The 27,186-nt window shown below is 38.2% G+C and overlaps 1 protein-coding gene across 1 annotated transcript; it reads left to right on the forward strand.

The window, feature by feature from the left end:
- Positions 1 to 27,186, forward strand: LOC121948901 (actin-related protein 3-like). Its single transcript, XM_042494436.1, has 12 exons — positions 1 to 193; positions 6,755 to 6,810; positions 8,047 to 8,171; positions 11,126 to 11,236; positions 11,537 to 11,632; positions 11,955 to 12,062; positions 15,005 to 15,148; positions 19,488 to 19,661; positions 19,802 to 19,894; positions 21,327 to 21,452; positions 24,277 to 24,360; positions 26,068 to 27,186. Exons 1-12 carry the CDS (start codon positions 150 to 152, stop codon positions 26,161 to 26,163), a joined length of 1,257 nt encoding a protein of 418 aa, XP_042350370.1. The 5' UTR covers positions 1 to 149; the 3' UTR covers positions 26,164 to 27,186.

Genomic DNA, 27,186 nt, shown 5'->3' on the forward strand with positions numbered 1-27,186 from the left:
TGCCTGCCCAGAAGCCGAGTGCGGAAGTGGAAACGGCACTGTGCGGGGCTCAGGGTTCCGCCTGTGGACGGCTTGCCATATCCTCCAGCCGACACAGCCTGCTTTCCATCCAATTTAACCGTTTCTAACCAGCGGAGAGTCCGGGAGAGATGGCTGGACGGTTACCGGCGTGTGTTGTCGACTGCGGCACAGGGTAAGCTGTTCAAACCGGGACCGCCGTGCAGACGGGCGGTTCGGGTGTCACCGAGGGGCTGCCGAGGGACTGTCAGTGTCAGCAGCAGCAGCAACTGGGTGTGTGTCTGTCTGTGTGTGTATGCAGACAGCTAGCCACCGAGCTAAAATGCTAACGACCTGCTAACTCTGACATGTTATGTCCAAGATAAACCCAGTCAGGTCATTAAGAGCTGCTCACACACTCTTTATTTTCCACTCCTGCTTGTTAGCTAGTGTCTTCGTTAAGCAAAGCTCATCACCACAGTGTGTTTTCTTCCTGTCGGAGACATTTTCGCTGCAAGAGCCTAGCTAGTTTATGCTGTTGCAAACCCGAATCCTGACTGAGGAGGGCTTCCCCCACAGCTGGTTTCATTCATTTGGAGCTGGCAGGCCGGGTTCGCCATAATAGTCTGACTTTCTGTGTTAATTTGGCAGTTTTTTCCACACTGATATGTGTCCCGTAAACATACGTGACCGTGACTTTGACTGGAGGAATTCAGAAACCTTTTTAGCTCGTTAGTGTGGATTTGAGCAGGCGCAATACTACTTCCTATTCAGCCTACACTTCCTCATTCACGCTTTTTAGTCCATATATGGTCGTTTCTCGGCATCCCAGCATGCTTTTTAGTTAACTTCTCTTCTTGTACTTCTTTGCCAGGTTACAGATGATTTTTTAAAATAAACTCTTTCATTTGTATTGGCCTAATAATATTATGCTTTAGCAGCAGATGTTTTAAAGGACAGAGATGCAGATACTCTGTGAGCTCCTCCTGCAGCAATGTTTGTATTGATCGCTGTGCAAACCTCCTTCCCTGCCACTGCTATTAGACAGATTTTTTTTTTTTTTAACCTCTGATGTTTTTTCTTAATAGATAAAAGTTTGAGTCTTTAAAATCTGTATTCACATCCGTTTTCCTTTGCTGCATTCCTATTTGACCCTTTAAAACCTGAGAAAACTGGTTTGATTTCTTACATGGGGGAATATGCAATGAGCAACTTGGCAAGAAATGTCCTTCAAACTTCAAAAAAATGAGGAAAAGGCGACAAGAAAATTACTTGTGAAGAGTTTTAGAAAAAGGACCATTGTAAGAAAATTATCCAAAAAATAGGGAAACTGTCCAGAAGACTGTTTATAATTATAACACTAAAAAATATAATACAATCTGTGAAAATATTTATAATTTTTCAGCACTTCTCAGGTCATTTTCTTGGTTTATTATCTTCATCTTGTGTGTATTTTCAGGTAATTTTCTTTTAAATTTTTTATTTTAATTTTTTTAATGACTTATTTCTTGCTATTTTTTTGGTCATGTGTTCTTCAGTTGCTTGTTGCCTTCTCCTCATTTTTTATTTTAAAGAAATCAAACCGGTTTTCTCAGATTTTTACATTTGAATGATGTTCTTCAGTCATTATCATTTTATTACTGTAGCCACATGAACACACACACACACAGTCATTGTATGTATCCTTTTTTATGAGTAATTCTCTCTTTGAGGAAGAGAAATGTCTTAAAACCACTGCAGCAATGCTGATTTTCCCCGACAACAAAACTCAGCCTGATTGGTATGCTCCGTTAGTTTTGGGGGCTAACATTGGTTTGCATTGCTTGCATGTAGAGGCTTGAAGTCCTCTTGCATACCTCTCCACTCATCCCCCCTCCTCCCTCCAGGCTGTTAACCACTCTGCTGCTTCTGATCTGTGCTGGGACAGCACAAGAAGTTGCAGCTGAGAATTAGGTTGGCCTGCGCTAGTTTCTACTCATCAAGCAGATGGCGTCCACTCTCTGGCCAAGCCTTACAGTCATAACACATATGTTCCAATATCAGTGACTACGGGACTTTTTTATAATCTGCAGAAGTAATGCTTAGCGTGATTGGTCGTTTTAAATGGGCACTTCGACGTGCTGTGGCTTTGAAACGTAGCCAGAGAGTACCAGCTTTGGGCAGATGTTGTAAAGTGCTGGAGGAGTTCAACAGCTGTCTCTGAGTCATGCTCATGATGTCCAAACTGTGACAACTCCACTTCCTTCTACACATCAACCTTCTAAACAGCCTGGCTGCTATTATTAGAATAGATAACTTGACCATGCAATGAATGAACCACCAGATTTAGGTCTAATTTTGCTTAGGTTTGTGCAAAACTAGCATTGCACTGACACATCAAGGCTTCTGGAGAAGAAAAAAGAAAATCTCAGTCTTAGTGCAGTCAGTGTTGGGTGGAGCAATTCTTCATCCATCTTAAGCAAACAGTTGAAATTTCATAACATGAGACTGCAATCATTGAGCCTCGGTCAGCATGGGTATGTATTATATTACAAGGTAAAGTAGCCCTACATTAAGTCTTTGAAACCTGAGCAAATAGGTTTTATTTTTTATTTTTATTGAGAATAATATAGTCATATAACAATAAATGAGGGGATGTACATTTTAATGCAAAAAGAGTTATTGAGAAGCATTTTTACATCTAATGGCAGTAAGAAAAAGTGAGAAAGGCAAAAAATAGGGGGGAAAAAACAGAAAAAGCAGGAAAAAACACAAACAAACAAAAACAAAACAAGAATCCAAGCGCACCAACATCCACACAGCCCACTTTGGATTCTAAAAAAATTACCTTTAATATAGCACAAAAAAGAAAAAAGATAAAATAATTTTTAGAAAGATAAAAGAAACCCCAAAATATATAGATAACATAGTTCAAAATAATTAAAATAAGTATGTAATTTTCTGTACTTTTTAACATTTCTTTGTAATTAATTAATTATGAACTCCTAATGATTTCTTTCTCTTGCTTTTTTTAAAAACTCATTTTCATGTCAAGTTTTTTGTCACCATTTCCTCATTTCGTCCCATTTGTGGGACATCTCTTGCCAAGTCCCTCAGTTCTGTTTAAGGTCTGATTACAAAAGAAATCAAATCATAGGTTTCATAGGTCTAAATGCATGTGAAAGGCATCTGAACGCAGCTCAAGAAAAGTGATGTCATTGTAGGTTTCAGAGGGTGAAAGAAAACAGATTTGCAAAAAAGTAGATGTTTTATTGAGGTAAAAAAGTATAAGTTTCTCCCCCAGAAAGCTACAAACATTTAATTGACCCAAAAGTGCTTTACTCAACTCCAGCAGGTTGTTGAGCTGAGCTACAGCTGTCCTCTGCAGTGATGTCCACCAACCAGCGTCAGACATGCAGTGCGAGCCTGTCGAGACAGGTCGAGGTAGACAAGCTGGGACTGTTCTGTGGTATGAAGATATTCAGAGCGCTGCTGCTGCTTTCTGTTTCCGACAGACGAGGTTGTTAACTGTCAGCAGGCTGCTGTTTTTATCACTAAATGTCAGTCTTTGTTTTTTTGTATTTCAGTGACATGGTGACTTTACAGGTGGGTCCACCAACATGGAGATGGTTTTATTCAGGCTCCTGCATCTAATATTCAACCGTTAACAGCATTTTGACCAAAAAATCAATTGGTTCAGTACCTTAAAAGTTGGTTCTCAGCTAGAACAAAAAAAATAGCAAGTTTTCCTTGAACCTCAATTGTGAGCCGTGATGACATCGGTAGGTGTGTCATATTGTACAGATTGGAAAGAGAGGATGCAGAAGGCAACACTGTAGAAGTCGAGTTAGAAACTGTTAGACAAAAAAAGAGCATGCAGCGGTCTTATTAAGTGTTGCTTGAGGCTTGTTTTTGGGTGCAAGGCACTGTCAACTCAACCTTAGAAATCGACAAATTGAAGTAAACATGCTTTTATTTTTAGCAATACTGCACACAGTGGACCTGCCAGCTATATCTCCTTTTCATGTTTTTTTTATGTATTTGAACAGGATCTATTGCGTGTTCCCATTGTGTTCTCTCTCCTGGCTCTACCTTAGAAAATCAACACTGGCAGCTCTGTCGGTTTCTCAGTGTGCTTGTCAGATAGGTGAGGTTGCCAGATAAGATTATATAACTGTATTCACACACCACACTGTTTTCAGATCCTGACAAACCGAGAGTCACTCAGGGGATGTGGGAAAAGCAGGCAGTGGTGGTCGTGAGCTCGCCGTTGCCTGTCAGGTAGCGTCAGTTCATGTCAGAGGAGGATGGAGTTATTTGACCAAAAATCAGGACATCAGGGTGTCTGCAAGACCTTAAAACGGCTTAAATTCATTATTACAAATATTGTACCTTAAAGTCATTAAAAAAATCTTAAATCTGAATTTTCTTAGGTCTCAATTTCCACAAATATTTATTCCGGTCTTCCATTTATCCATCTTTTAATTTCTTTTGTCAAAATGAGTCAAGCTCTTCTGTGTGTCACAAATCTTCAAATCCAGCACTAACCCTTATACTGTATTTTCACTTAAAACTCACTTACCTGTTGACAAACTGTAGATAAACCCACATAAAACCTCCCTCTGTATGGGACTACTTATATACTATACTTACCTGCATTGTTTTTATAAGATATAGATGATTAGTCCAAAAATGAATCCTAAATTTGGTTAATAATGATCCTGAAAAGGTCTTAAAATTGTTAAATATAAGTGTCTGATATCTGTAGACACCCTATCTTGAATTGAAATGTTAAGGATTTATCCTGATTTTTTTTCTGAGATAGTAATCTGCGGTAGTATAGTGTCTTAATCTCATATTTTTGTGCCTATATGTTGTTGTTCTAGACAAATGTTTGTTGTTGCCTACATACATACGAAATTCACCATTTCTGGTGTAATAGGTAGATTTTATGTAGGAAACTTTTAATTGGTGTTTGGAAGGGGAAGTGCAAAAGTTTTCATAAAAGTGTTACACGTTGAATCTAAAAAGTTGTAGATTGGTCTGTAGAAGCAGGGTTGCAACAATTTGAGATTTTCATGGTATGATAACCGTCTCAAAAAAATATCATTGTTCACGATATTACAATATATGGTATACATACATACATACAATACAGTTACCTTAAGCATTAAAGGAATAAAAACAGAAGTATTTTTTAATTAAAAAAAAACCCCAAAACACTTCAGTACTATAACTTAAACTATTAACTGTTTCTTAAATTGAAGTATGTGTCAAAAGTCCAAGTTCTGAAAGTAACTATAATAGAAAGAAATTCTCCTTCAGGTTGCAGTTTTTTTCTTTTTCTTGTCAATTCTGTAGACAAACAAATTTACACGATATGATAACTGTCAGTTTCCATACCACAGTATACCTTTAAAACCAGTAGGATTGCAGCAGTATACCAGTACACCAAGACACACACAGTTTCCACGGTGATGGAAAACTGAAAAAAGATGTGGAATTTCACAGTCTCATTTTCTAGGACTGTAAAAGCCATGGAATAAGTAAAAATCATTGAGAGTTTTGGAAAAGTAATGGAATTTCCTTGTGTGTCATGAAATGGTGCAGTAATCCTCTGTGGCTAACCTTCCACGTAACACAACATGACAGCAAATTTATTTTCTGAAGCTGTCGATGTAACATGGTGATGCGTGACAAGGTTTTGTTGACTATCATACACGTCTCTTGGTTTTCTCCCTACGTTTCGTCTCTTCCCTATGTTTGCCAGCTAGCCGAAACTATTTCTGAATCTAATTTGTTTGCAGACTGCCTGACCAACATGGTCAGGATTTTTTAATTTGTTATGCTTCCCTAAAAAGTCCTGGAAAAGTTTTGAAATTTTGTTCATGAAATGTATGGTAACGCTGGACACAGTTAGGACAGTTTTTTCATTGTTTTATCTCACATATACTGCCCACACGCCTATTTGAGACCAAAGTTTGCTTATAATGTTTGCAGGTCATTTCAAGTTGAATTCAGAGCAGCCGCTATTTTGACCAGGATGTGGCCTGTTATGCCCACAGTGCTTTGGCAGTCGTCAGCAGTGTCCTCTATCAGTCCCTCGGGCCCTGTGTGCAGGAAGTATCCGAGTCCTGTCTGGGTCCAACTCAGTAGGGACTACATCTGGTTAGCATGTGCCCCACAAAACAGCATTTGTAGAGCAGAGACACAGAGGAGGCTGTTCAGTATAAAGTCTTTGATGCTCAGGCTGAAGGTGTCTGAACTGAACGTTATATGAGCCTAGAGATGGAAATATTGCTCATGTGTCCTAGTCGTTATGATATTTGTAAACATCTTATGTCATTTTTTTATTCAGACAACTTCCCTCTTTGGTTAAAGGTTAACTAACTTTTTTTTTTTACTGCATAGAGAAGTAGGCAACAAAGACTGCAGCTGTGTTGAGGTCACAGCTAGTTTATATTAAGGACGCTCAGTTTATGCAGAAGTGATCTTTTTCCCCCGAGACAAATATGAATAGCGTTCCCAATGCTACATGAATGGCTCTTTTTAATAGCCTCCCATTAGCAAACTCCAGAGCTGCCGCTGCTCTTGGCACCCGGCCAGCCCGCCAAAGGACAGTGACGGCATTGATCAAAACGATAGCTGAGAACATGGAGGCCAAAAATAATCTTACTGGAGTAAACTTTCATGCATATAAATGTAGTGGCAGCAGTGTAGCAGGTGGTTGGTTTTGTCCGGCGTCGATGTGATGAAATGTGACGTTTCTCTCTTGCAGTTACACCAAACTGGGATATGCAGGGAACACAGAGCCACAGTTCATCGTTCCATCATGTGAGTATTTCACTGTGCATTGACACTTTCCCTCACACCAGCCAAGAGCTCCAGTGACACCAACAATGACCATGATGCATCTGTGTAGGAAAGTGTTTTGCTGTTTTGATTTCATTAGTCTTTTTTTAAAAAACAATATAATAAAACAACTTTGTTTTTTTGTTGTTTTATCTTTGTTTATTGTCTGAGGTTTTTTAATGTTCTTTTATTTATAATTTCTTATTTCATTTAAATAAACTGTAAATGTAGCATGTATGGAGCCAGGGTATGTTTCGCATCAAACTGGGTAAATTAAGGGTTTATTCTAAACAAACATGAGTTTGTGATCGTTGGAACAGTGGAAATACCAACCAAAATGATTTCTCTGAGTTTTGTTTTGTTTCTGTGACTTTGAATGACCTGTTTTACAATGATTAAATTACTATTTATTTAAAGGGTCCCTACAGAGATACACCTTTTTGTTTGTTGTTATGTGTTCAGCCAGTAACAACCCCAAAATTGCCATTGCCAAACCGACCAGACTCCATTTAAATAGACAGTAAATTTAACGTTATAAAACACACTTCATAAGAAGTACACAAAAACAAAATAAAACTCAGAATCCATCTTGATTCGTCTTTCCACTATTCCAACAATCACTAACTCTGTTTTTTTTACTTTAATAATTCCCCCAGTTAGATGTGAAAATATGTTGGCTCCACACACGCTAAAATCTGTTTATTTAAAAAGAATCTGGTGAGTTTGGAGATGGCAGATTCGGGTCTGTTTCTGCTGAAACAAAAAGTATGTTACTCTTTAACAAAATGGTCTGTGTCTATAGGGATCCTTTCTATAAAATTGTCAGACACTTAGAATAACAATCTGAGCCCGTCAGTGGCAAAATCAAGCATTTTAGTGGATTTACATTGACAGTGCTCAAATGCTCTGAGTGGTTACATTGCAGACTGATTCACTGCTGCTGGCTGCAGCCCTCCTCTTCAGTACTGGACAAGTTTAAGCAAATGTTCTCATTAGTCACAAAAACATGGGGAAATAGCATCCATGTTGAAAAATACTGAAGTTATCCTTTGTCTCTTTCACATCCAATTTTAAAGTTTCAGTCGCTTTGTTGACAGTTGAAAACAGTTTGATAATTCCTGATCATTTTAACTTTTTTTATCAATAAAATGTACACAACTTTGTAAGTAAGTTTGTCCTTTCTGTTGCTCTCTGCTGAATTCTCCTTTTTCTTGTCAGGTATTGCCATCAAAGAGTCTGCCAAGGTTGGAGACCAGGCCCAGCGGAGGATGATGAAGGGGGTGGATGACTTGGACTTCTACATCGGAGATGAAGCGGTAGACAAGCCCACATATTCCACTAAGGTATGTGACCCTGAGAGCTCAGCACACCCACAGAGGCCACTGGCAAAGCAACTGTTTGATATTTTCCACTTTCTTTAGAAAACTTATATATTCAATGTGCATGCACTGCATTTAGTGATTCATAAAGAAGAAGCAGGTTAAAGGAGACTTTATCTCCATTTTGCTAAAATGATGGGTGACTGCTTTCCTTTATTGAAACATGGTGGAGCCAGACAGAGACTTTACCAGGGTCAAACACAGTGTCCAATCTGTAAACTCATTAACCTGAGAATGTTACTGTTGAATGACCCATGATGACCTGTATTTCTCCAACAATCTGGCCTTTTAAAGGGTGTTCCTTAGCATTTATTTTTGAAATGATAGTCTATTGGCATTTTTTTTCATTTGTAGAAATCACTGGATAAGTTGAACCTTCTGCATGCACAACTCTTTGAAGTAACAGAGATTAGATGAAAATAAGACAAAATATAATATAACCCAAAGTTGAGACGCAGAGTAGCTGATGTGGTAGTGCAGGTTCTCCATATATAAAGGCTTTGTCCTTGCTGCAGTGGATGCGGGATTGAGTCCAACCCATGATTTTTTACTGCATTACATCCTCTCTCACTCCAACTGTCACACTATAGCTTTCCTATCAAAATAAAAGCATAAAAAGCCCCAAAAATAATCTTAAAAAAAGATAACCCAAATTCTGTCTGTTAAATGTATTGTGATTTTGCTGACTATTATTCCTGTTTATCTGGGACTCCAGGGATAATATAAAAGTTGTCAAAAGTAAAAAAAAAATATAGCAGCAGCACCCACAGTTAACATGTCCTCCGTGATAGTAGGCCTTTCACAGAACACTCTTCATCGCAGGAAAAGCACAGGTGCAACTAATAGCATCGGTGGCTCTGCTGCATGTCCCAGTAAGCCAGTTAGTTGGCCTGTAACACACCAGAACTGTGTCCCACTTCTTTCTGTGCCACATACCAGTTCTGAGCCGGTTTTGAGTTTGCAGTGTGTTCACCTGAAAAGTCACAAAATAAAGTATACTTGTGTTCAAATGTACACTACGCTCATACAATGCAACATACAAAGGAAAAAAAGGAGCTAATTACATGTTGGAAAAAAAAATTACATCTAATTGTTAATGGTTAAAAAACATTTTGCTGCCTTTTTGTTAAGTTTTGTCGGTAGTAGCATTCCAAAGTTTTTGTTAGATTGGCATCCAATGGTGTTTTTTTTACCTATTTTCACAAATTAATTAATATGTTCATTAATTGTATATTAGGAGTGGAGAAAAAAATCTCAATATAGCATAGTTTCACAACATTTGCTGTGGCAATATTGTATCGATACACAGACCCCAAGTATTGATTTTTCTTAATTGTATAATTTATTAATATTGTAAATACAAATTTAACTTTTGGCAGCCTACTAGAATGATAAAAACTATTGTTTTTTTTCTTCCCACTTGATACATTTTACTGCAAAAAAAATATTAAAGTGAGAAACTTAATCTTTAAAACTTGGTTTAATAGATAAAACATGTGTCAACTTGTCCTTTGGGGACAGTTGCAATAATACTGTGTTGTGAGTCAAGTATTGTATTAATTTCATATTGTGGGGTCTCCGGTGATTCCCACCCCTATTGTTTATTAATTGCATGAACAGCACACTTAAAGATTAGTATATAGTATATATGTTGTAGAGTTGGAATGCAGTGTTATAAGGTAATGGGACACAGTGTAGGGCCCTGCAGCACCATAATGGAATGCAGCCATAATAATTGTTATTTATAACACCAGTATTTGTTTGACAAGTTGAAATATTCACTGTGAGAAAGGTCAATATAAGGAATAAAAAGCAGACATTAACACTGTACTGCATTATACAGTGGAAAGAAAATGGGCTCTAACGTGACTCATGTCCGTCTTGAAGGAAGCGTTATTGAACATGGACATGGTTCACTAAACTACCTCCATCTTCAAGTGTTGTAGACTGAAACTGACATAACAACTGCAGGATGTCATTAGACAACGCACATACTGTGCATTTCAGACATGGCTGCCGCACTAGAAATGTAGAAATTAAGGAGACAGTTCACCCCAAATAAAAAAAAAAATCAAAAATACTTTATTTTTACACATTTTGCATGTGGTGCTATGCATTAGTCTATACTTTTTTGATGTGAGTCTCAGAATGTTGGAGATATCAGCCACAGTCGACTTGTGGTGCTCAAAGTGCCAAAAAACTACATTTGAAAAACTCAACAGATTTGTGTCTTTCCAGAAATCATGACCTGGTTACTCATGATAATCCACAGACCTTGTTGTGAGCAGTTTCATGTAGGAACCATTTTTATTTTCTATCAACTGTATCACCTTGCAGAAGAAGGCATTCATGGCCTCATGGACGAGAGGCTCATGCTGGTGACAGTGCTAGATGTAAACATTAATGGCGTCCTACTTAGCTGAGCTGTGATGTTAGCTAGCTCAGTGGTTCTAGAGGCAAATTACAAATTACATCTCCTGCTAGCTCAGCAGGAGATGTAATTTGTAATTTTTGATATTGGGCTACACTGTCCCCTTGAGAATTAAATTCAGCTTGCTAATATCCAATTAGTTCTGCTGCTTATATATTATATATACAGTGTCTACACATGCAACATTTTTGCAGCTATGTGTATGAACAAGCTTATATGTTGGATTACAGTCCAGATATTCAGCTTCAATGATCAACTGTGTAGTGATCTCACTAAAACATAGACAGGTAGTTAAATCCAAAAGACAAAATAAATATAGAAGAGGACAGTAGTAGTTTTTTTTTTTTTTTTTTTTTTTTTTAAGCAGTGTGGCAAGCAGTTTGACGTGTTTGACATGCTTGCTGTTTTTGTGTCTTGTATTCATGCTTTTCTGCTGCCATCATATCTCAGTACAGTGTTATAATTAGCTGAACTCTTGTGCCAACAGTGGCCGATCCGTCATGGGATTGTGGAGGACTGGGACCTAATGGAGCGCTTCATGGAGCAGATCATCTTCAAATACCTGAGGGCTGAGCCTGAGGACCATTACTTCCTTCTGGTAAGAGGCTTAAAACATGTGGTTAGTCTAAAACAAATTTCCTGCCTTTAATGGATATTTTAAAAGTTCTGCATTCCTCTCTACGTATGAAATTAAGACTTTGGCTCATGGGCTTAAGGCCAATGTTATTTGCAGCCAGAACTGTACTTTTTACCATTGGTGGTCTCATGTAAGCTCAACGACGCCACTCGACAAAAACAATATTATTTAAATGTCGGACAAGTATGCTGCTTTTAACCACACTCTGTTACAGAATAACCATATGTGTCTGTGGTTGTGCTATGTCTCTTTGGTCTGCAGACAGAGCCTCCTCTGAACACACCAGAAAACCGAGAGTACACAGCCGAGATCATGTTCGAGTCCTTCAATGTACCCGGCCTGTACATCGCTGTGCAGGTGAGTCATGCCTCATCATCGGGTGTGTTTAATAAGAAAGTACGCTCGATACCTTAAGATATTTTTCTCAGCTGATTTTATAATTCTGTTATGCTAACATGCGCTCAAAAGTCAGGTTTAAATTCACTGTTTCATCACATTGTAGGCATGTGCTGCTTCCTAATGTGACCATGACAGTGAGGTGTAGTAGTACGCAGGAGTGTGTCACAGAATACTTGTAGGCTATTTCCATGTGAACACACAGTCAGGATGTAAACATTATGACATTTCTCTGTGTGTGTGTGTGTGTGTGTGTGTGTGTGTGTGTGTGTGTGTGTGTCAGGCTGTTCTAGCTCTAGCAGCCTCCTGGACGTCCAGACAGGTGGGAGAGAGGACGCTGACAGGCACTGTCATCGACAGTGGAGACGGTGTCACCCACGTCATCCCTGTGGTAAGTTTTCCAGATTGACAGACATGCACTCTCCAAAATATATATCTCTGACACATACACATGTCCTAGTACTTGAACAATCAACATCTTTGTGTGTGCTCTCCTGGTTATTCATGGATGAGACTAAGACTCAGAGTCTTTGACATTAAAAGGATCAATATGACTGTGGTTCTTTTGATTTTCTACCTTAGGGTGCGAGTTGATGACGTCACACGAATGGTTGTCTGCTGTAATCGCAGTGTAAAACACTGTAGTTTAGACTAGTTTTATTAGTTTTTAACATAACAAGTGTTGATACAATGGAGCTTGACAGATTTGAAGAGAAGAACCAGGGACAAAGTTAAAAACCAGCTGCCATGGCTTTTTGAGCCAATAAGCCCAAATATAGAAGTTAAACCTGTTTCAAAGGAGTGGGACAATGTCAGCAAATTAAAAGTGAAGATCTGCCTGAACTTGACCAACATTACATTCAGTATCAGGTTTCTGCTGCTGACAAACCACACAAAACACCTCCCCACACCAAATATGTGCTCTACCACTGTCTCCATCAGGCTGTCAGACCACAGCAACCATGTGAGATGCTTGTAACGTTACATCAACATTATCATGTCTCAATAAAACAAGCTAATGTTAGCCCTAACCCTGCCACCTTATATCAAGGTCCATATCATTCCTACCATGCAGCCGAGTCAAATGTAGGCATTTTCTGCACCACGAAGCATTGGTAAAATAGATCAACTGCATGACTCGCCATCAGAAGAACTGTTAGTGTTAAACTTGTCCAGTTTTCCTGTGTGTGTGCGTGTTGTGTCTTCGATAGCTGGTGATGTCAGTTTGGTGTTGCGTCCCATTCTCTTCTCTGACGTAACAGTCGTTTATCTTTGATGTGGAGACACCACCAATATCCTGCTGGTTCCATGGTATAAATTTGGAAATGAAGTGCTCCCTCTTCATCAACACAATCAGCTTATAACTTCAGGCTGATTAGCTGCTCTTTAGATCATAAACCGAAAGTTTTACTCTGTTTACTCCTCACCAGCTCTGTAATGGCTTCTCTTTAGCTATTGTATATGAATATAAGTAATTCCAAACCCCAAATTTTCCTTAAAAATAGGGAATAAAGTGGGACTGCAGCCTACCCCTGCACTGCCACTGGGACGCCAACAATGCAAGGTGTCCCACCGATCAGGCGTTATGTGCTTTCCTGTACATTCGTGCAGTACTCTTCCCAAAAACTTCTTTCACACAAGCCATTAAAACTTATTGTCAGAGAACACAACAGCCATCAAAGAACAAAATCTTTCTTACAGTACTAAGCTCCCAGCTCAACAACTCCTGCAGGCTACAGACAGTCAGTAGTCTACATGCACGGTTTAGTAAAGCTACAGTTATAGCTCTGTTAGGCCATTTAATTGAACTCTTGTCCATGTCCGAGTTTACAAGCACTGGGGGGAAGTCGATTTATTGACAGAAGTACGTCCGATTCCACCACGGCAGGTGGAAAAATGTTCTCCTTCAGCTAGTTGCAATACACCTAAATTATTTGTACTATCTATGATTAAGACCCAATCACAATTTTAACTGTTTATTCATAATAATTTAGGGGTAGAAAACTGCTGTGTCATGTACATAAAATCAAACGGCGCTGAGAAAACTTAATATCAGTTTCAGAAGAAAAAATATTTAGAATATTTTTACTGCTTCACCTTGAGAAGAACCAATCCTGTGAAGTCACCAACTAGCTTTTTGAAAGATGGCTGCTTCCTGCTGGTGAAAACATGAAGTACTTTCTATTTTTCTGTCAAATCTGGGGGGATATCAAGTTTGATTGCAGTGTCATAACTTGCCTTAAAAAAACGCCATAAAAATCAAATGAACCACAGTCATATTGTTCAGATACTTTGGTGAAATACTAATTTGAATATATTTTTATAGAAGTTTGATTTTTTTTTTGTAATTCTCTTTTTATTGGTTTATGTGAATGTACAGGAACAAATTACACAACCAAATGAACATGAAGACCTTTCAACCATGTAAAAATAGAAATTGAAACAATACATAAATGATATAAACAGGTAAAGAAATAATAGTATAAAACAGAATGAACAAAAATAAATAGTTGGGCAGGAAAGGAATAAAAAGGGGGTAATAAAATAAATAAAACAATAAAAAATTAGGGTAGGAAATAAGTAGAGAAGCAAACAAAAATATGCTGTGTAGATGAGGGTATTGGATCAAACCATACACACGTAGACAATGGGTGGCTACTAGTTACACTATGATGTGTTTCTGTCACTTGTTAAAGAAGGTGGATTTCTATATTTAATTGATCTCTTGTAGAAATTTCACATCAGCTTGGTAGGAGTTTTTATAAATATCTATTCAGTTGTTGGCCAGCTGTTTTGATTTCTTACCAAGTCACAGTCATTTCTTTGCTTTGGTAAGAACAGCATTAGTGTTAATTCCCTTCATTATTTAATCATTCATTTAACATCATTTAACACTGATGACTCATATTTAACTAGAATTAGGGGCAGCAGTGTGTAAATATTATAATGAGGTTTTATACATTATGCAGACAAGAGTTTGGAACCCCCCTTCTCTCTGTTAAAAAAACATTTCCACCTGTCAGCTTGCTCAGTAACTGGATAGTGTTGATGTTTCAAAGTAGGCCACAGTGTTTGAGAGGCTGGAAGGAATTACTCAGTTTTAGGAAATGTGCTTGCAGAATACATTTAGCGGCTGGGTGACTGAGTCAGCATGTCCGTAGCCGCTGCTGAACATGCACAAAAAAGGAGCCAAACCCAACACCGTGGGATATGGAAAAGTCCTTGCAGTACACACATCTGATGGAGGAGTATCAAGCTAAAATAACTCTAGACTAATGACTTGTGTTTTTTCTCTCTTGCTGTCTGTCTCTGCATTGATCCTGTCTCTCTCAGGCTGAGGGTTATGTAATTGGCAGCTGTATAAAGCACATTCCCATCGCAGGACGAGACATCACCTACTTCACCCAGCAGCTTCTGAGGGAGAGGGAGGTGGGCATCCCTCCGGAGCAGTCGCTGGAGACGGCCAAGGCGGTCAAGGTTGGTCCTCAGCTACAATTCCCATCAACCACTCTCTCTGCTATGGGGGTGCTGACTGGAGTCACAGAAGGAAATTCATTTATCTTTAGTGCCATACAACATAACCTCTAGTTTCACAGCAGTTAAACTAGTGGTAACAGTAGTGTTTCCTCTGAAACACGGCATACGGCTGAGTATGGCTATTCTGATGTCTCTATTAGGGTTTGGCAGGTGTGAAAATGATCGAACTGGTTTGAAGGGACCAACCGATATTGCCCTTTCTGCCGTTTATTAATAGTTAATGAGACCAATCACAGATAACAGACAGGCTGTGTCCACATTGGTGGTAACAGACTAGTGTTTGATGATACAGAACATAAATCAAGAAAGACAGGTACATTTCCCCTACTGTTTAGATTTTCCAAAATTTAAGAACTTTGTACTGTTTGGGAGAGACAGCGTGAACATGTGAAAGTTCTGTAAAATATTTCAGGAGGAGACTTTAAAGAAAAATAGAATAGCAGTCAGAAGAGAACATAATAAGGTCATTTATCCAATACCTTCACAAAATTGGCCATAAAAGTCTTACGTATTTTGTTATACAGGATTTTGCCACAAGGTGTCACACTTGACTCAGCAGCAGCTCCCGAGTGGAACATAATGAGATGCTGCTCTGTTGCTATCTTTGTGGCTGGCTTTGCAATGGAAAAACAATGCCTTTTGCAACTAATAGAAAAACTACAGATGACAGAGTTTTCGGCTCGTTGCCAGAGGTTTGCAAGCTAACGACTATTATCACTGTGCTTCTTTCACTTCAGAAATGCAGCTGCAAGCTACGCTTTGTAGTCTTTAAAGTACTTTTCTTCTGACTTGCTCTAGTAGGTGGAGAGAAAATATAGGTAGAGCTGCTGTGCCCAAGTCTTATGATGATCATGAAAACCTGCTGTGTACTGAGTCATAAGTTAGCTAAAATGTCAGAGACTCTCTTTTGTAAACAGACACACAAGTAAAACACAGCGGGCTCTCAAGTCAGCATTATGATCTAAATATGTCCATCCGATAAGTCCATAACGCAATTAATGTAACAGGCCAAGTCAGGGCTGGGCGATATGGGCTAAAATGATATAGCAATACTTTTAGGCTATATCTGGATACATAATATATATCTTATATCAATATATCTTAATATTTTTAAATCTCCTCAAAAGCTCTTCTTTAATGCAAGAACTTGGAGACATAATCAAACATTACAATTCCCTCTTCGATGTGACAGTATTGTAGGAATAGCTATTGGTACTTAAAAATATAAGCACTATTCCATTTTTGTTAAAAAATCATAAATAATGTAGATATAATGACTAAGTGGGTAAAGCATTAAAACAAGTAGAATTGTCTGATAAGTTGAAAAAAGTGCATCACTTTACTGAAATGCAAACTTTAAAATCAAGAAAAAAGACAATTTGTTCCAGATCACGATATAACAATATCCAATATCTAAGAAGATATATAGTCTCATATATGTGATATAACGAATATATATTGCCCAGCCCGAGCCAAGTAAACAATAAAAAATGGACTTCATGTTCAGTCTCATCATGAAGTGTTTTCTCTTCAGGGTGACCATTAAACTGGGGTTGGGAATGATGGGAAGTCTTTTAATGCTTCATGTTAGTGTTTCATTTGTATGCAGTCCTGCTTAATAATATAACACACCTCCAAAGCTGCTTAATAAAATACCAAGTGGTTGGTAGAGGAGACACATCTCTCAATATGTATTTTTTTTAATTATCAGAGTATTGCATACATTCATGAAATTATCTGTTTTTTTGTTTTTTTTTGCTGTTGATTAGCGTGATTGAAACTATTACATAGGAGCATTACATCTGTACTCCTCTTTTGTTCTTGTTTTTACCTTTTTAGATAGAAAAATATATTTTTAAAAAGTAAATAAAATTATTTAAAGTAATAAAAAATAATCTGTATCTTGAAGAAAATAAATGACTTAGTTAATAAGTAAAATATAAATAAAAAAATACAAAGAGTAAATAAATAAATAAAAAATTATATATATATATATATGTATATATGTATAATTTAAAAAGAGGTTAATAGGATAATAGAGCCTGCTTTTATTGAACCATAGAACAGGGATGAACAATACAAAAAAACATAAGAATAGAAAAAATTCAGTACCTTTGTAGGGAGACAGTCCAGCATTTTTTAAAAATGGTAATACATCAGATCAACACTCATACCAAATTGTTTTCATTGTACAATAAAAACGGCGTCATTTCATCATATCTGTGGGCTGACTTGGGAGTTTTTGTTTTAGTCTGCTAGATCTCTAAAATCTGTATCTTTTTCACAAAGGAAACCCATTTTGAGCATATCTTTGACATCTCTCAGTATTTGATGATGATGTAGTGGGTGTCAGATTTCTGTGAGAATGTAGCTTCATGTGTTTTTTGCCTGGAGCATGGGGGTGACGGTGAGGGACTTTTGATTTCACAGGTAAAGTTATGTTTAACTGTGATGAGTTCTGTGATATCCATAGCAGATTCACAATGTATCAAGTTATTTAATGTGCACCTTTTCACCGGCACATCGAGAGTGATAAACTCTAGTTTGAAGAAGTGGGACGTCTCTGTGTTTGTGCATGAGGACAGCAGGTGGCACCGTTAGACCGCCTGTTACATAGAGTTGCTGTCTTTCAAGCCTCACTGCTTTTGTTTTGTGTTTTGTTTAGTTTCTGATGATTAACGCTGTTCTCCAAACTGAGATCAAACAAAGCTGTAGATGTGCCCCCCCCCCCCCCCCCCCCTATTTTCCAGGTCACAAATTGATATGACTTTTTGTTTATGCCATTTGCCTTCGTTTATTGTTGCTGCTTCTGTCAGTCACTGCATTTTATTGATTCACCTCAATTCTCCACAATTCCCCCATGTTTATTAAGTAGCTTGTTATCCAAGACTTTGTTCTCGATGTCAAGGACCATCTTTCATTACCCCGAGACAGACAAACAAGAAATAATGTGAATTCAAATAATTAGCATTAGCGTGGAAGGGCTGCGCGTTGGGCATATTGCCAATCATGTCAGGAAATGTTAATTTAACCGCTGTGTGGCTGGCAGTATGGACCATGTTCCCTGCAAATCAAACTAATGACATCTCCTCTGAATACAGTGCACTGTTATCTGCTGCTCATTCATATTCACTACTACAGCAGCAAAATCAATTACACTCCAACCTCATGCATGTTCACAAATTGAATGTGTTTTCATAACTTCCCAAATAGCGGTAGAATACACCGCAAAGGTAAACAACAAACAGCCCCTGCTCTCATCATCACTCTTACATTACAACACAAAAAGACGAAGAAGACATTTGTACGCTGATTTTTCTGGTTGATTTAGAATGACTGATGATAAAGATGAGTTTCTACATGAAGAACAAACAAAGCTGTGTGTGCAGCAGGGGGATAGAAAATGGTAACGATGCTACTATAGCTTATAAATGGACATTTTCACATAAAGCAACTTGCTGTAAAACCAGTAGAATTACTGTTTTAAGGTCATTTCTATGCAACGCCCATTTACAAAACCTTTTATTTTTTTTACCACATGCCTGCTGATACTTTGATATACATTTATAATCACTGGAAGACTAATAAGAAACATGAACTTTTTTCTACTGCTAGACTAAATGTGCGTTTCTTTGGTGAGATTAGCACCACCACGGTCATTTTCAGCACTTTTTGACGGCGGATCAGTCTGAAATCATGCAGGTAGTGATGGAATAGTCATCGGTGAGCTGAAGAGCTGCAGGCGACGCGCTGCACACCTCCAGCTTTCACTATAAACTGCTTGAATTCTTTGAAAAAATATGGGAGAATAAAAGCAATGAGTAACCTGGCAAGAAATGTGTCACAAATTCCAAGAAATTAGTGAAAGGCAACAAGAGAATGATCTCAAAATTAGTTAGAAAAAATGGAGGGAGGTAAGAAAAATAATTTTTAAAAAAACTAGGGGAAAATGTCCGTAAAACTATAATAACTATAACTATAACTATATAATTGCTATTATTTATATTTAAAATGATGTTTTAGAAAAAACAATTAACACATTTTTTTAAAAAAATTCAACTGCTTTGGGGGTCATTTCTTTTCTTTCTTTCTTTCTCATCTATACACAGAGATGAAAACGAGCATCAGAATTCAGGAGACGCTGCAGCCTTGTTACCTTTTCACAAGCATTACTAACACAGCCTCAGCTCTACTTAAAGGGATTTATAAGCAGCACTGTAAGTGTTATTGTGCTATGCTGAAGCTGACTCTCCATCTTTCCTCGTGCTCTCCCCACCAGGAGCGCTTCAGCTACGTGTGCCCAGATCTAGTCAAAGAATTCAACAAGTACGACACGGACGGCTCCAAGTGGATCAAGCAGTACACCGGCATCAACTCCATCAGCAAGAAGGAGTTCACCATCGACGTGGGCTACGAGCGCTTCCTGGGGCCGGAGATCTTCTTCCACCCAGAGGTCAGTGCGGTGTCAGTCAAAGCAGAGAACAAAACTGGAGCATTTCACTTCGAACCTTCATCTGTGTGATAATTATTTTTGACATGTTGGTGCATACGCTGCACAGTATAACATGTCTTCTTTGTTTACCTTTTTCCCAGTTTGCCAACCCTGACTTCACCCAGCCGATCTCTGAAGTAGTGGACGAGGTCATTCAGAACTGCCCTATTGATGTCAGGCGTCCTCTCTACAAGGTAAGCTGATGTTCACCATGACGACAGGTTTGTGTGAAATAGAGCTCTGATCCGGCCCAAAAATCGGGCCCGAGCCGTCATGAAGGCTCACAGTTTCTGTCCGAGCGCGACCCAAGCCGGACCCACGCAGCAGTTTTGAGCCCAAGCCTGATTTAAAAATCCCAACTGTGTACTGTAAAAACAGGCCTATAGTATATAACATTTTACATATTATAAAATACATGTTTTTTAATGTTAAAACATGTGTTACAAGCTAAGGGCTTGCGTGTTTTCTCACACTGCTTCTTCCTCCTCTCTTCCTTCCATCATCTTGTGCACGACAGGTTCTGCAAAGCGGGCTGCACCCCTCAGTGTGTCTGGTACGCACAGTGATGGTGATGCAGCACGTAGATGTTGATCACCAGTCTTTGACTCATTCGTTTTCCATCCCTCTCTGCCCTGCGTTGTCTCTCTCTCCCCTGGTTCTCCACATGTTTCGTCGCTTTCCTTCTCTCTCTCCGCCCTCTTTCTCTCTCTTTTTCTCCTGATTAAGTCCATGTAAACTCCTGCCAAAGTTTCATTTAAGCATGAGAAACTTCACAACAGTTTCATTAAAAAGAACAACAAAAAACCCGTTCAATTGGCATGAACCAGACCCGATTCAAACCCAAGAGAATAGTGAGAAATTACAGCCCGGGTGGCCTGAACCCGGCAAGTCGGATTGGGCCCAATAAGCTTTGGGCCCAGAACCAAGGCTCTTGTATGAAACAGGCTTTGTTGGGTTAAGATCTTTGAATCTTAACCGAATGATGATAAGAATTAATCGATGATTGATGAATCGCTTGTTAAGAATATAAGCGAACGTGTGAATATAATGGACTAATCAGTATGCTATGAAATGCTGTCAAAAGAAATGCAATGTGTTGCTGTGAGCTTTGACTGAGGATAAAACGCATTCAGTATTGTTTGTAATAAGCAAAGTTTTAACTTTTTTTCAATAACAATTAACAGATTAATCGATCATTAATTTTACAGATTAATCAGTGAATGAAAGTGCTTAAGACCTGTTTTGACTCATGGGAAATCAGACAATTTGTTACTTAACTTTGCAGCCTATCAGTTTTGGCGTATCATGATTGAAGGGATGATCAACAGTTGTTACTTTTCATGTCGACATTAGGGGAATTTAAATTTTCAATTAATAATCTGCAGGATCTGCCTACTATGAATTTAGAGATGTTTCTGGTGCAGCAGCGTGTCCACTTGCTGAGCCCCGTTAATCAGCACAGGAGTGCATTTTAAAGCCTTAATTACAATCCAGAAGCAGAATTATCTTAAATTCAGCTTGAATTCTTTCCTAATCTGCAACATGTTAATGTGGAGGTTGAAAAACAGTTCCTCAAGTGCTTCTTCTTCTACACCTTTGTAATCCCCGTCACATTTTCTTCCACAGAACATCGTTCTTTCGGGAGGCTCCACCATGTTCAGGGACTTTGGGCGGCGTCTGCAGAGAGACTTAAAGAGGACGGTTGATGCCCGACTGAAGATGAGTGAGGAGCTGAGTGGAGGCAAGCTCAAGGTGAGTGTGCGCTTTAATTTATACGCAGCGAAGATCGATACTGCTCGACAACACACAATTACTGTGTGAGGAGAGAAAGTGAGAAAAAATGTAAAGTTGATGTCCTTTCTTACTCTAGCTATTGTCAGCACAGATTGTGTGCAGAATGTAGATGAGTTGCTTCCAATAACCAATGTATAAAGAATAAAGCCAGGGGGGCTGAACGTAATTGAAACGTTTCACCTTCAGGGAAAAAGTATGTAGTTGGTCTCTCCTGCCTCCTGCTTAGTTGCTCAAGCCGTGAAGCAATACCTGTGATTCAGCTGGGTGTTAAATGTCATCCAGCCTCAGGCTGAGCTGACTGCCATCTGTAAATCCAACTCCACCATGGAGGAAGCAGATGGTGAATGTAGCCAATCAGAAAATAAAATAAAACTTTTCACAGGTGATATGAGATGTTTTTTTCTAAAAGAGAAAAAAAAACTGACATCAGGTCCAAAATATCCTAGACATGAGGAAAACACATTTCAGGGATTCAGCTTATAGACATGTGTCCAAGCCCTAATTATGTGTGTAAACATACATGTACATTTCATGTTTAAACAGGATCCTATTTTCCCATGTTTTTGTGTCAGAGTGACTAGTGGGGTAAAAACAATTATGAAATTATCTTAATATTGAACAAGAGCTAGTAGCAGCAATACTGGCTTCAATGTAACCACATCTGGCAGGTGCCCCCCTTCATTTTCCGTCCGCTCAAAATGTGCGTTGTTTTCTCCACCGATGGGCTCAGAATGAGGGGTCGACAGATTATCGGCTTGGCCAATTATCGGGACAGATATTTTGCATTTTGCCGATATTCTGTATCAGCGACCATAAAAATATAACGCTTAATTAATGAAAAAGTGTGTGTATTAAAGTCAGCCTCCCCAGGGGAGGCAGTCTGCTATACATGTGAAGACAATGTCAGCATGTGAGGAACTATTACTTTGTAAAAACCTCTGGGAGCTATTTTAACTTATTCAACGTCACAAGAAAGTTGCAGGGAATTTGCTGCATATGATGTTAAAAGTTTCGGTTTTGATTAAACAGTTTCACTTTTATTGTAAATGCATATCGGTTCCAGATATTGGTTATCAGTCTCAATAACTACTAATAATGGGTATTGGTATCAGCCCTGAAAAACAGTATCTGTGAACCCCTACTCAGAACGTTATGCAAGTGTCCATTTCTCTGAACCTTTTGCTCGTTCTGGTCCATTTTGTGTCCGAGTCATGCTGAAGGAGAAGTGCCGATCTGAAATCTCATGAGAGATTTCAGAGACTTGTTGCTGGAATTAAACCGTGGAAACAAAAGTGAGAATTGTATAGTTGGCAAAAGTTTGTTGTGTTGGACAGGTTCTCACAGAGTGCTTGAGGTGCTTACAGTACTTGAATTTGGCACTCCGAAATTTAAGTTCAGAAATAAAATCAGACAGGTTTCAACTTGCTCCTTGAAAAAGTACTCAAATAAAATTGAGAGAACTGAAAATAAGTTATTTTATGAAACGTATTAGCAAAATGTTTTGAAAATGGAGGCTAAGAATAGCCGTGCTTGTAATGATTTCAAACACTGTAAGATCGGTATGAGCTTAGAGCTCAACAGGCTGGTAACTACTAGTAGATAGCTGCTGCTAGGGGAGGGTTTTGATAAAGTCAAAACCAGAAGACAAATAATAAATTAATTAAACGTAAATAAATAAACATAAGATGTAAAGTGTGGATATAAAAATATATATAGAGAAATAGACCAAAAGCATCAATTACAGAGGTAATAAAAGCAATAAAATATAAAAGATAAAAGGAAATAAAATAAATAAATCGTGAATTAAAACAGTATATTAATAATAATGGAATACTAAAAATAATTTGATGATTCAAGTCATTGATTCTGCGAGCCTCATCTTCTCAGGCAGGAAATGAAATGAAAAATTCTGCATGATTTTAGAACAATACTTTCTTGTCAGTGAGACTTGGACACAAAATGATATCCTGAGCCTGTCAGAGGCTACACTTACAGTGGATGTAAATTGAAAGCGCTCAGTTGGCTCTGCTGTGTAGTTTTTAATTTCTGTGAAATGAGGACAGTTTCTGGGGTGCCTGGTGGATCAGTGGATAGAGCGGTGCCCCCATGTATGGAGGCAGCCCTTTGCTGCATGTCTCCCCCTCTCTCTCTCCCTCTTTGCTAACACTAACACTGTCCTGTCAATTAAAGGCAACAAAAGCCCCAAAAAATAATCTTGAAAAAAAAAAAAGAATCTTTAATATCGTTAAAAGCTCCCTCTATTTGATCCATCTTATTACATCAGGAGTTTTAAACATCAGTATTCACAAACTGCTTTAAAACATGTGTATTTCAGTATGGAATTCATGAGAGAATGATTTAGAAGACAGTATCTGTATGTTTCACTTCCAAAAAAAATATAAAAGGACATAATAATTAGACAATATGAAGTTGCCAGGTAGTGTTTTTGGTGAGGTGCTGTGTATGGTTTTTGAGTATTAAGTATTGACTGCTAAATAACTGACGGACAGACCATCTGCTGTTATTTGTTGATTTATTTTTGAGAAAGGGGGCTGGTAAAATAAGATTCTTATCTCCTTGCCCCTTTTTGATCATGTAATGTAACATACCATATAACTAGTGTTCTGATTTGAATTATGCATTTTCCATTATCAGAATAAAAAAGTGAAAGGAAGAAGTCATCCCATCACCACATCCATCCCAGTACTGTTTCCTCCCCCGCTGCAGCTCCTCTGCTTTAGAGTAACTGATCCTGATTGTTCTCCCTCTCCTCCCTCCGCAGCCCAAACCAATCGATGTCCAGGTCATCACTCATCATATGCAGAGATACGCAGTGTGGTTTGGTGGATCAATGTTAGCATCAACTGTAAGTATTTCAAACACGCACCCGCACTCTGTTTATCACCAGGTATGAGTTATACGTTATGACAGGAGCGTGGTGTTTACTTTTAAGTTAAACCGACATTATTTCGATCACCTCGTGTGACATTGAAGGCCGCGCTCTGCTTTAGTTCAGTCCTCACTTGCTGTGTCATTTATTTTCGTCCCACTGAGTAGAAGTGAATGCAGTGGGTGGTCCTGACATTTCATTATTCTTTCTCCCCCTTTGATGCGTTTTTTGTGTGAGCGTAGCAGATCATTTTAGCAGCGTGAAACATGACTGGGAGCAAAGGTTTCTGACAGCTGATTTGCAAACGGGCTAATTGATGTGAGAGTTGGAAAAAATAGTCCCCTGAGAGGAAAAAAAATCTCTTTTGAGTTCCTCAGTTAAAGAAGACTTCATATTCTGTTAGCAGCTTCTTTAATTGTCTTCTTCTTGATGTAACCATTCAGTACATTTTCATACAATAAAACAGATTATTATTGTCAGCTCTATAACACTGCTTCTTACAATACAGTTTTCATTATTTAAAGTCCTACTTAAATTACTTTTTTTTTTTTAAATTAAGAGCACTGTTTACATGTAATTCACAGAGCCGACCTTTATGCTGTACTAAGAAAGACATAAAATTACAATTTCAGACTTTAAAGCTTTTACTTTTGCTTCCCAAAAACAGCTACCTCAGTGCAGCTTTTCTCAGCAGCAGCACCTGCAGTTTGTTTAAAATGAATAAAATAACCATCATGCGTGGACTAATGAAACAACACCAGCTGCAGAAAGTAGATATGCAAATACAGTGGAAACCACATATCCTGATCACGTCTGTCCGGGTCAGACTGATCACTGTAAGCTGATGAATCACCAAGTTTTCATTTATTTCTCATGCAGATAAAGCCCCTTTCCCACCACACAAAAACCCAGTAAAGCCCACTAATATCTAACTTTTTTCTTTAGCTGCAAAGGTTACAATCAGCATTCATTCTCTGGACCATTGACTCTTTTTCTGTTCTGTTCATTTTTCTATTTTTGCCCCTTTTGCTGTGCAACTTAGCATGTAGTATATTGAAAATAATTCTTTTTTGTGTTTTTTCACATAAAAACATAGAGGCATCATGCAAAAATCTGCCAGTTAAAGGGTTACAATTATGAAAATTAATGAATATTTGATATTTATAATTAGGTATGATGGTTAGAAAATAACTTTAATATATATTTTTAAAGCTTAATTTTTGAAAAGTGCATTTTGTGTGCAGAGCAATATGAGTGTGAGTATTTGACACTGCACAAATATAATAATGTAAAAAAAAACCCCCAAAACAACAACTGCTAATCATTGACATATCCCAGGCTGAGATGATAAAAAAAACTATTTTGCATGTAGTATATTGAAAATATATATATATGTTTTTCATCTAAAAACATAGTGTCATCATGACAAAAACCTGAAATTTAAAGGATTAAAATTCTGAATATTCATGAATATTTGATATGCATGAGTGGGACTGATGTTGGTTAAAAAATGATCTCAGTGAAAGTAGAAAATAATATTAATGTATAATATTTTTTGATTCTGAAAAGTGCATTTTGTGCAGAGCGATCCGAGTGTGTGTGGTATTAAAGCAGGTCTAAAGGGTTATTGATGCGTTCGGCCCGCGTTGGTGCTCACCATCGTTTTCTTTGCGCTTCCAACAGCCCGAGTTCTACCAGGTTTGCCACACCAAAAAGGATTACGAAGAGATCGGGCCGAGCATCTGTCGCCACAACCCCGTGTTCGGAGTCATGTCTTAACTCTGGAGCTGCGGAGTCTAACGGCGGCGGGTGGGGGCGGTGCAGTTAGGCCGTGGAAAGGACAGGATCAGGAGGTGGGGGATGGCGGTGCTTCTGTGCTTTTTGATTACTTGTTTCAGCTTTGGATGTGTGGGACGAGAAGGCGATCCAGAATATATAAAGGAAAAAAAAAGACCAGACCAAACACAGAGCGGCTGGAAAATTTATTGTGAATGTTCCTTTTTTTCTTTCTTTCTGTTTCTTTTTTTTTTATTATTATTATTTTTTTGTCAAGATGAGGGAAAATGGTTTGTAAGCCAAAACAGTTTTAAGAGCATTTCTGGATCTGTTGAGAACATGCAGTGAGTGATGATGATATAGATTATGATGACGACTATAAAGATGGTGTTGGTGGAGGCTGAGCATGATGACAAAAAAAACATCGAAATATCCTGACACCAGAACATATTATTTATGTTTATACGAGTCCAGGCAAGATCCGATGACTCTGGAGATCATTGACGACTTTAGAACATATTATTCTCTCCTTTTATTGTCTGCATTCTTTTCCCAGCTTCAAATGCACATGTCTGTGTATCACGGTAAGAGCTTGTTTATATTTCATACAAAAGTTTTTATATGTAAAACTTGGGAAATCAGGGGTAAAAAAAAAAAGTAAAAGATGCCAATATCAGTGAGAGACTGTTTGAACCCACGATGCAGCTTTGATACACAGTATCTTCTTGAGTTTTGAGCAGGTGTTGTGTTCTTCCCCACACGTGTCATTTCTGTCTGCCCTTTAATTCTTTAACCAGGACATTTAATTTCCATCTGCTTTCACTTGAGACAATGTCAGGATTCCACCTCTGTGATGCAGTGAGAGAGAAGAGAGAGGACGTTATAAAGATGAATAAGAACGACTGTCAGACCAGTATTGTTAGACTAGAATTTTTTTTTATTATTAAATACCAAATTATTAAAAGAATGGGATTTGTGTATTTAATGCCTTGCAACATTCCAATAAAGGCTCAAATTTGTTTCTAA

This window comes from Plectropomus leopardus, chromosome 10 (genome assembly GCF_008729295.1).
Source record: "Plectropomus leopardus isolate mb chromosome 10, YSFRI_Pleo_2.0, whole genome shotgun sequence".
NCBI lineage: Eukaryota > Metazoa > Chordata > Actinopteri > Perciformes > Serranidae > Plectropomus > Plectropomus leopardus.

Bases quoted from the DNA above. Each gene is read 5' to 3' on its own strand.
- LOC121948901 (XM_042494436.1), top strand. From the start codon at position 150: ATGGCTGGACGGTTACCGGCGTGTGTTGTCGACTGCGGCACAGG. The intron at 8,172-11,125 runs GTATGTGACCCT...TTGTGCCAACAG, and splicing joins AGCCCACATATTCCACTAAG to TGGCCGATCCGTCATGGGAT. The intron at 24,361-26,067 runs GTAAGTATTTCA...CGCTTCCAACAG, and splicing joins GATCAATGTTAGCATCAACT to CCCGAGTTCTACCAGGTTTG.